The sequence below is a fragment of the Henckelia pumila genome, chromosome 3 (genome assembly GCF_033568475.1).
Source record: "Henckelia pumila isolate YLH828 chromosome 3, ASM3356847v2, whole genome shotgun sequence".
Classification (NCBI taxonomy): domain Eukaryota; kingdom Viridiplantae; phylum Streptophyta; class Magnoliopsida; order Lamiales; family Gesneriaceae; genus Henckelia; species Henckelia pumila.
This window is the reverse complement of record NC_133122.1, coordinates 174,063,436-174,073,454: the sequence shown is the minus strand read 5'-3', so window position 1 is coordinate 174,073,454 and position 10,019 is coordinate 174,063,436. Positions and strand designations below refer to the sequence as shown.

Sequence of the window (10,019 nt, the reverse complement as noted above, 5' to 3'; positions counted from 1 at the left end):
GTATTTTGTATTTGTATTTAATTTTTAATAATATATTAGACATCTGGACAAATATATATTATTTTAGAATTATATTACGTAATCTTGATAATTATTAAATATTGATACAAAGTAATATTATCAAATTTTTTTCACCAATACTCATATTTGGATTGATTTGTCTCAAGTTTTTTTAATGTAATTTAATTTTTTAAAAGAATGAGATTAATGATGATTAAAGGATATAACTTTTTTGAAAAAATGCATCCAAATATAGTGTAGGGAAGAAAAGTAATATATATTCTAAAAATGGCTGTGGGTCAAATGAATATATTAAAATATCATTAAAAATGATTTTACAATACGTGCATTACAACATTAGTTGAAGGGATAACGTCGGTGCTACCCCCAAGGTAGTGTCTTGGGGTGGCGTGACAGATCATTGGTCAAAATCAATGGGCCACACGTGGGATCCATTAATTTTGACCAATCATTGAGTTATATGTTGACCGCAGGGAACAACATGAACAAAACATGTTGAATGGTCGTTGTGTGCAAAATTTTTAAAAAATTTAAAAGTATTTTAACCTATTAAATTTTTATAGAGAATTTTGTGACGAACAGTATTTTCACGGAGGCTATTAGCCCTCTTTGCTTTTCTGCTTCTTATGTTTCTGTTTCTAGAACAACAAAGAGCAATTTTCGAAGCCAGAGACCGCCACCGCACAGCCGCATAGCATCTCTGCTCTTCCGTGATTAGCAAAGAACTCACAAACTTGAAGAAAACCATGGCTGATCGTTTCTTCCCAAACGAAATGGCAGATTACATCCCGGAAACTCCACCACTAGAATCAGCGGAGGTTTCTGCCTCGGATTCGCTTACCAAACTTCTCCATCTCCCGTTCAGAACCCTGTGTGAAGGCCTCACGGAAGAAGCTTTACGCCTCAAAGAAACAGTAATTCTAGCTGAGGCTGATATGTTTTCATCTTCATTTGTTTGTTAAATGCTATCTTCCCCTGCCCCTGCCGAAGAAGAAAAAAAACATTTGCCATAATGCTCATTTTCTTTGTTTTCTACCATTAAATTTCTTGACTTCTGGGGTGCTTCTTTTAGATCGTTAATGAGACCTGGGTCGCTAAAGGAAAGCGTGTTGATGATTTTTCTCTGTACACTGGGTCTCTGGGGACTGCTTTCTTATTGTTTAAAGCATATCAAGTGACCAAAGATAAGAATGATCTTGCTCTTTGCTCTGACATTATAAAGGCTTGTGATTCTGTCTCACGTCGTTCCAGGTGAGGTCAAATTTCCTTTCTTTATGGATGGAAGTATGAGTTTGTGGATGAAATATGTTGTCCCCGGACTGGCGATTTTGCTTATTTGCATCAATTTTTGGGATTTTTTTTGTGTCACGGTTAGCTAGATGCAGAGCGATTGACCCGATGGCTGAAAAACTAAAATAGTGTTTGATGGTTTTGGTACTCTTTTTGTTCCATGGGATGGGATAGCTTATTCAGAATTCAAGAATTTTGTAAGTTCATTTTTAAATCTTGGGAGGTGTTCTGGCCCTTGAAATATCTTTATTGCATAGTCATAAGGAAAAGAGAAGCACGCTGAAGTTTGAAAATTTTAAAAGTCCGGTAATTATGGTACTGTTGATTTAAACTCATGGACCAAAATTGCTCCACTTGCTAGCACAATTCAGCTTTTGAAGGGATTGATGATCCTGAGCACATCAAGTTAGATTTTCTTTGTTCCCATTTAGTTGGAGGTCATGTCCTATTCGACACATGTTTCATCTTGATTCGCCACAAAACTATTAAAAAAAGCTGAGGAGTTATATTTGCAGCCGTGTGACTTTCATCTGTGGGGTAGCTGGTGTTTGCGCTCTTGGTGCAGTAGTAGCAAAGCATATTGGTGATGAACACTTGTGCCAACGGTACGTAACACAATTCGAACAGGTATTAGAGCAACTTTTTCCGGTTTTTCCCCTTCGTTTTCTTTGTATTTCAATGTTTTTATTGTTTCAAAGTTTGCGTTCAGATTAGGTTTGCCAAGGATCTTCCAAATGAAATTCTGTATGGTAGAGCAGGGTTCTTGTGGGCATGCTCTTTCTTAAACAAAAATATCGGTGAAGGAACCATATCTACCGCTAGAATGGTATACCCCTTTCAGAGTATTGAATTTCTTTTGCAAGCTTAAGACAGCCTAATTGCTTAAATTAAAAATTTATCAGAGGGCTGTTACTGATGAAACCATCAAATCTGGTCGAAAATTGGCGAAAGGATCATGTCCTTTGATGTATGAATGGCACGGAAAAAAATATTGGGGAGCAGCCCACGGGTTAGCTGGGATCATGTACGTGTTAATGGATATGGATCTGAAGGCAGATGAAGCGGAGCATGTAAAGGGCACACTCCGCTACATGATAAAAAATAGTTTCCCTAGTGGAAATTATCCTTCAAGTGAACGAAGCGAAACGGATAGGCTTGTGCATTGGTGCCATGGGGCTCCTGGTATTGCACTTACTCTGGTGAAAGCAGCCAAGGTACATTTCGTTCCATTTTATACTTTATATCCGACTCGGTGACCAAACCTGTAAAGTGGCACAGGGAGGGGAAGAAATTAATTGGTGACAAAATAATTATTACACTTGCTCTGTGAAGATGTTGCCATGGAGAGTAACCCTTTAACTCCTGTATGCTTTAATCTTTTTAATTTTGAGTATGGAATTCAGTTTGACAAACATAGGTTTGATTGGAATTAGCCATGGTTTGTTTCCTCTGATTACATTGCAAGCAGTGGGAAACGTGATAAATATAGTTAATATGAGATGAAGGAAATGTAAAAAAAATGATGATATTTCTGGGACTGTAGCAGGTAGTGGACAGCTTCATAACATAATGAACTTGGATTCATCCCTACCTCCATGGGAGTAAATTTTATCCGAAGCTTTCCTTGAAGAGTTTTGCATTTAAAGTCCAGCCTTCTTTTAGTCCAATACTGGCTGATTGGTTTATGTCAGTGATCATTTAATAAATTTACTAGGTTTTTGGGAGCGAAGAGTTTCTACACGCAGCGATAGATGCAGGGGAAGTGGTCTGGAGTCGAGGTCTACTTAAACGAGTGGGAATTTGCCATGGCGTCAGTGGGAATACCTATGTATTTCTTTCCCTATACCAATTAACAGGCGACCCAAAGTTCCTGTACAGAGCCAAAGCATTTGCTTGCTTTCTTCATGATAGGGCTCAGACTTCCATATCCGAGGGTGTTATGCACGGAGGTGATCGGCCCCACTCGCTGTTTGAAGGCATCGGGGGAATGTCTTATCTCTTTCTAGACATGGACGACCCATCTCAGGCTAGATTTCCAGGTTACGAACTCTAGTTTTATTTCTGCATACATGAATTTTGTGTATGTTGTTCACCTTTTGAGTGTTTATGGGAAAAAAATCGGTGCCTTAAGGAATGTGTTCTAGATTTAGATGCTTTGTGGTCTCCTCGCCTTATTGACTCAATATTTGGTGTACAATATCAATATATGGTGGGGACATATGCAATAAATAGTACAGTAATTACTAATTATAATATCTTGTTTATAATCTATGATCGCCTTTGTAAACATCATAAGAAGGTTTGATTGACACTGTTTATATAGGCAATGATTTGAGCATAGCATTCTCCTCGGCAGAAAGTTTTTCTACGCCTACTACTCGCATCCAAGAAAGGAGATCAAATCAAATTGCATATTCCCAACAATAAATATCAAACTTTATTACCACTTCTATGTCAAGGAACATATTCGTCACAAAATCATATGATAGCGATGTGTACATGTTGCGCTGGGATATGAAGCTGAATGTGTTATCTAACATCGCAGGCTGGTGCGATGCAAAAATATAATTTCACTTGAATCAATAATTTTGTATAGGTTACTACACTTATACATCTGCACTTGGACATATACAAAATAATTTCAGTCTCTAAAATCAATGGTGTAATGTTTACGTGCTTAGCACGTATACGAATGCCATCGATTCTCCTGGTTTGATCCCAGACCGGACTGTCAAGGGCACTAGTACGAAAAAAGAAAGGAAAAAACAAAAATATCTCACCAAATATCTGTACAATATCTCACTTACGTCCGGCAGGCAATCCAAAGTTCTGGAAAGTTTTGATTTCTCCTCCTAGGCCAGCAGTAAGTATTACCATTCCCCAAGCTGACCTGCTTTGAGTAAACCCTGTGGAGAAGTCCCAGCTTACACTAGGACTGTGGCTCTTGGAAGCCGAGCTTGGTTTCTCCTCTACCCATGTTACTGGTATCCTATCAAACAGAGAGCTATTCATGACACTCGATAGAGTTCCGTTGAGAGGGCTATTACCTCTACATCCAGACGTTAATGGCAAGCTCTCACTGCCATTAGTTTCTTCGACTGGTGCAGTAGGATGGTTAGCTGATGAGATCTCAAAGTCATCAATGGCACTATTTCGCGACCGGGCACAAGATTTGTGAATCTCCCAAGTGTCTGACATGCCAGGCCAAGGGATAGCCACAGATACATCTTGACAATGAAAAAACTCATAGGACTGAGTCTCTGTAACAACTTTACTTCTGTTTGGTCGAGAGTCGCCATGGTGTCGCCATACATAAACATTAGAATCTTCACTGGCAGAGATTACATACTTCCCATCAGAAGTGAGGGAGGCTGAAATCTGGCTGTTCGTGTTACGAAACCCTGTAGAAGTTTACGTTAAACTATGTCTATAAAATTTCTCCAAGATCTTGGAAATATATAACATTGTGAGAATTGGGTAAATGCAACCATTAAAAATAAATCGCATGCCAAATCCTAGATGGGGGAAGTTTCCTTTAGAAAATTTCTAAATACTGAAATATTAAATTGACCTCCAAGAAGAAATGGACCTGTGCAGTGGAAACATGCAATATTACTCTGATCAGACGTATTTTATCTTCTTCGGCACTGAAGAAACTAGAAAATAAATAATCTTTCAAATTCACCAAACAGAAAAGGGCGTAAGGGCGTGGGAAAATGTGAGAGTAACTAAATCCCAAGTAAAAAAAATTATCAAGCAACTAAAAAAGATCAATCATTCCATGAAACAAATCAAATTCTTTTACCACGCATCCTCCATTGTGCTGTGGTGTAAAACGAAACCGTTTTACACCACAGCATCCTCTACCGTGGCAAGGGCCACAGTAGAGGATCCATTCCCCATCTCCATACCTTTGAATTTGTGAACAATATCAACACCTTCTATGACTCGAATTCGAGAATCTGCAGTTGTGATAAGCACTTCTGATGTACTTCCAGGAGCAAACTGTGCCATAAAAACTATCAGAAATTGCATAACGTGGAAAATATATCGTGTTTTCAAGAAGAACCAGGTACAGGCCAAATGGCTTTGATACATAGCAAAAGTAGTACTGGTCATATCAAACTTCAACAACCCACCAACTCACCATTGCCGCCGCCCTCCTCCCATAGAGTGTACAAAAAATAAGCCAATGAACTTACCTGGAAGCCTGTTATTTTCTTCTGATGAGATTTATTTTTCTGGTTCTGCAGATTGATCTGGTTTTTCTGCTGCATTTTATTTTCTGGAAATAAATCATCACAAAAGTAAATTAATAAATTATCACTCAATCACAGACGCAAATTTCGCGTCATGAAGCCCCATGTATACCTGATGTGTAGTATAAGCAACAGCTACCTTTGTACGAACCAACAAGCGCGCCCTATTGACATGTACAAATAGATTTTTGACAAATCTCAACACGTGTGCTGGAAAGATTATTTTTTAACATGCATTAAAACATCGATGCCAAATTAGTTTCAGTAACATGCAACCCATGCCTGACCTTTCCATCCGGTGTATAACAAGCTGCAGTGACCATTTCATGCAAATCACTCCAATCAACAACTTGGCGATCGGGAATGCTCCATATCCGCACCTTAGCATCAAGAGATCCGCTGATGAAGTATCTATCATCAACAGGATTAAACTGTATGCAGGTTACTGTGTCATATGAAATCAGGTAGTTTTATCAGTAAACAATCTTATGTTATTCATTCGAGCAATCACCTAAAATCTAAATGCACCAAAGAACGTGGAATAGATGTATTACTGTATATATGCAAGTAAACTGAAATGGGAATAAAGGGAGGATATAAGGTAGTCTGACTAAACCACTGAAACCCCATTGCTACATAGTATACAAGGCTTAGGCAACTAATTTAACTAACTCTCAGGATATGTATAGCATTTTCATTCCTTCATATATAAGTTCGCCCACATCAAATGCCTAGATATACAACCTTTTCAAGTAACAAACTGCAAAAAGCATCACCTCTTTTTTCTTTTACCCTTCCATATTTCCTCTCTCCTACCTCTCTAAATACCCCACTTAAAGCCCTGGGTCCATCTTTTACAATTTTGAACGATCAATTCACCTTACTAAGCCCCGATCTCATTCCTACTTCCATTTTCTGACACTAGGTTCCAACCTGATGTACCTTCACAGACGTCAATGTTTGCTAGCCATAGGCAACTAACAAGGTTTAAAAGTGCCAGCTCCAACCATGCTAAACCTAGAGTTTGACGAATAACGGGATAATCTGACAAGTTACCACCCTCAGCACCAACCCCACTTTTGGAGGGACACCCCTCAAACAGAAGAAATTCTAGCAGATGAAAGTACACAGAATCTACATGATTACCAAAGTCACTATGTGAAAATATCTTCAAACAAGATTTGCTAGACAAGTCCCAGAGCCGCACTGTTTTGTCCATTGAAGATGAAAGCAGTTGCTGGAGAAGAGAGAGAATGTAAGTAAATTTTCAAGTGATTGATGATTTTTATAACAAACTTCATGGAACATATATGAAATAAGACAAAAGAAAATAGTTTTCTCAAGTATATTGGCCAATCCAGCAATAGTGGAAGTTGCTCATACTATGTTGAACAAGAGAGGGACAAGATTTTATTATGTTCGTTAACATCCAAACCCAAAACCTGAATCTCGTACATACTACCAAAAACATGAAGCGTGAAATAAATGTTCGTGGCATTTTTATTATATTTAGGAGTTATAAGCCATCTAGAACCCTCGTGAAACTTCCCTCTAATCCGCTTTTACACAAGGAAACTAGAAAAAAATTTTACATAAACATCTAACTCTTTGCATGTGATGGCATGTTCCGTTTTATCACTATTTACCAATTGCATTACAAGGAAATACTAGACCAATTCATGGGACAAATAGTTCTATGCTCAAGAAAACATGTAATACTCTTTCCTCTCCAGATTGTCTCTTTTTAAAAAAAAAAAACAGTAGGGAATTTGGTGAAGGGTATTTGACACTCCCTGCTCTATTGTGCTCGACTAAACTAATATAGGTAACTGAAGTCTTCTATTCAACAAAAATTATCATCAGTCCTGCAGAATGTTGGCACACACCTAAAGAAGGTGAAAGAGCAATGCAACAAACTACTTTCTATGGCTGCATAGTGCATACACCCGTATAAGGTCAACGGAAGAACATTTAACATTGACACAATCAAGTGCAATCTCATTATTCAAATGTCACATGATGCAATCTAATTTTTATAGGCCAGCAGAAGCACAGGAAAACCAAACGCCATGCTTGACGAAAAAAGATCATAGACCTGAGACTTGGACCATGAAAGGTCCAGTACATCATTTAAGTGTCCTTGTAAAGAACAGATAGGCTTCTCTGAAAGAGCAAACACTTTCTCCGGCACCATAATCTGTTCAAGACACGAAGATTTTCTACCTAAAGAGGACCTCCCTCTTTTCTTCATTTCCCAGTGGTCATCTAAGTTAGGTGATGACAAGGGCTCAGGTGATCCATCGTGTACAAACAGAATATTGAGATTTCCATCTTCTGGCTTGTCAAATGAGAAATTTCCCTTCATCTCTGCTTCCACAGTCCCCCAAACAAGAATCACACGGTCTTCACCAGCACTGGCTAGATACTTTCCATCCAAACTAAACTTAATTGTCCAAATTGATCCTTTGTGGGCCTGTAACTCCTGGGTCTTGTACAATGCCGACAGATCTTTAACAGACTTCCCATACTGTCTAACTCGTATCCTCGCCGGACCTTGGAAGGAAGCATCCTGGCTATCATCTGTAGCTGAGCTTGATCTCCTCCCGCCCTTCTCAGATGATGAATCCTTCTCATCACTACTTCGTTTTTCTTTATGCCCCACTACAGAACTCGCCACATTTTTAATACCCTTGAACCAGTTCCCTTTCTTCATCAACTTAGATGCACCACCGGAGCTTCCATCAGCAATAGGATTCAAACCTTCCCCGTTTCCATCCTCAACATTCTGTCTCCTCATCAACTCCTGCACAATCGGAGAAGTCCCAACACACATCTCAGATGAGAACTCCTCCATGGTCAACTGACGCCCAGTTCCCACTTCCTTAATTTTTTCCCACATCCCATCCTCACGCACCTCATTCACCACAAACTTCTTCCCATTATCCAGATTCTTGATCATACACACCGCATTGCTATCAGCTGATCCATCGCACTCCACGCCCTCGCCAATTCCATTCCCCAAAACGGGCAACAAGCTCCCATTACGTGTACAATCCATTTTAAGCTTTCCTTTTGGCGGTTTGTTTAGAGACAACGTACTGCTTCCTGACGACTCAAGGCCCCTACTCGATCTCTCCGTAAGACAATAATTTTGTATGAAGCTAACACTATCGCTTTTTACAGTAATATCACGCACACCAGCTACAGAATTTTTAACGTCCGAACTCTCACAAGAATTGCAGTCCCCATCCGACTTGGATCGAACGATACCAGATATCCGAATCCCATCATCATAATTGACATAATCGCCACTATCACCAAGAATTTCCGAAGTCCCGTGTTTAAAAATGTAAGATTTCTCACTCAAGAGGTTCAAATGATTGGATGAGAGAGAGAGGGAGGGCCTATGACGGCGGCGACGGATGGAGGGGTCGCCATTGAGACCCATTTTGCGGAGCAGCAGGAAACGACGCTCCTCCACCGACGTGGGTTGCGAGAACCAAACATCGTAGTTGGGAACGGGAACCGGTTCATTGGGATCGTGATCTTCTTCTTCGGAGGTGGAGCCAGAGCAAGAAGTGTTGGAAGAAGAAAGGATGCGGTCGAGGGAGTCATGGAAGCACTCCTCTTCTTCGTCGCCTTCTTCCTCCCCAGCTTGGCTCATGGCGCACCTTCTTCCATCAAATCCGGTTCACGAAACCCGACCCATTCCCCCAACCCGGTCCGGGCCTACGCCCGAACACCGATTCAGCACTCCCTAATGCTCAAAGTTACAGTCTTTATGGAGAAACGGAAGATCAAAACGATGTCGGAAAGAAAGGTTATGATTTTCGGATACGAGGATGATGAGCGCGGCGGGAAGACAAGGAACGGCGTCGTGTAGCGGGGTGATCTGCCCGCTAATCGCTAATACTAATAATAAAGAAACATATGATAATACAATTAGATGGGATTTAATTTAATTTGGGGTAATGATTAATTTAATCGTCAATAATATCGATAAATAAACAAACAAATAAATAAAAGTAACGGTAATTAGGCAACATGCCAATTTGATTAAATATGGGGAATAATAAGTTAGAGAAATGAATGGTGGGAAAAGAAAGAAGTTGGTAATGATATGACAATGTGACTGATGATTTATTTGTTTTGGGGATTTGGTCGTTTTGGAATTCAATGTTTGGTTCGGTTCGGCTTTGTTTTGTTTCGAGAGGGAAAAAAATAACTAAAATATTCCAAGTAGTTGGTATGTTGTTATTAAAAATTTTTACTTGTGTTTCCCTTCAAATATTTGTTGTTTGTGCTTGAAACTTTTTTCCTTGCTAGCTATATACCGAGAGGGGTTGTTGCCCAAGATCTCCCCCATGCACGTAAATATCTATGTTATATCTATCATTATCAATAATACATGAGCATCTTATGTTTACATAATAAAGTCATGGTATAACT

The 10,019-nt window shown here is 39.4% G+C and overlaps 2 protein-coding genes across 4 annotated transcripts; one reads left to right on the top strand and one right to left on the bottom strand.

Annotated features, from left to right (window-relative positions):
• The first annotated feature begins 632 nt into the window (after positions 1-632).
• Positions 633-3,569, top strand: LOC140890388 (lanC-like protein GCR2). Its single transcript, XM_073298148.1, has 6 exons — positions 633-935; positions 1,094-1,272; positions 1,827-1,938; positions 2,021-2,137; positions 2,214-2,525; positions 3,026-3,569. Exons 1-6 carry the CDS (start codon positions 768-770, stop codon positions 3,362-3,364), a joined length of 1,227 nt encoding a protein of 408 aa, XP_073154249.1. The 5' UTR covers positions 633-767; the 3' UTR covers positions 3,365-3,569.
• A 166-nt stretch (positions 3,570-3,735) lies between these two features.
• LOC140887408 (uncharacterized) lies at positions 3,736-9,513 on the bottom strand. 3 transcript variants are annotated; one of them, XM_073294639.1, is made up of 8 exons: positions 7,666-9,513; positions 6,717-6,807; positions 5,858-6,015; positions 5,683-5,734; positions 5,514-5,596; positions 5,223-5,316; positions 4,285-4,712; positions 3,736-4,254 (listed from the first exon to the last, which is right to left on the bottom strand). In XM_073294639.1, exons 1-8 carry the CDS (start codon positions 9,232-9,234, stop codon positions 4,111-4,113), a joined length of 2,619 nt encoding a protein of 872 aa, XP_073150740.1. In that variant the 5' UTR covers positions 9,235-9,513; the 3' UTR covers positions 3,736-4,110. The 3 variants fall into 3 exon arrangements, with proteins under 3 accessions (XP_073150740.1, XP_073150739.1, XP_073150741.1); XM_073294638.1 differs by having other exon boundaries at positions 3,736-4,712; positions 7,666-9,512; XM_073294640.1 differs by lacking the exon at positions 3,736-4,254 and having other exon boundaries at positions 4,574-4,900.
• Positions 9,514-10,019: the final 506 nt, after the last annotated feature.

Excerpts from the sequence above, each read along its gene's own strand:
- LOC140890388 (XM_073298148.1), top strand. The coding sequence starts at position 768 with ATGGCTGATCGTTTCTTCCCAAACGAAATGGCAGATTACATCCCGGAA. Across the intron at positions 936-1,093 it reads CTTTACGCCTCAAAGAAACA|ATCGTTAATGAGACCTGGGT; the intron begins GTAATTCTAGCT and ends TGCTTCTTTTAG. Across the intron at positions 1,939-2,020 it reads ACGTAACACAATTCGAACAG|ATTAGGTTTGCCAAGGATCT; the intron begins GTATTAGAGCAA and ends GTTTGCGTTCAG.
- LOC140887408 (XM_073294638.1), bottom strand. The coding sequence starts at position 9,234 with ATGAGCCAAGCTGGGGAGGAAGAAGGCGACGAAGAAGAGGAGTGCTTC. Across the intron at positions 6,016-6,716 it reads ATTTTCACATAGTGACTTTG|TAACCTGCATACAGTTTAAT; the intron begins GTAATCATGTAG and ends CATATGACACAG. Across the intron at positions 5,735-5,857 it reads GTTATACACCGGATGGAAAG|GGCGCGCTTGTTGGTTCGTA; the intron begins GTCAGGCATGGG and ends ACATGTCAATAG.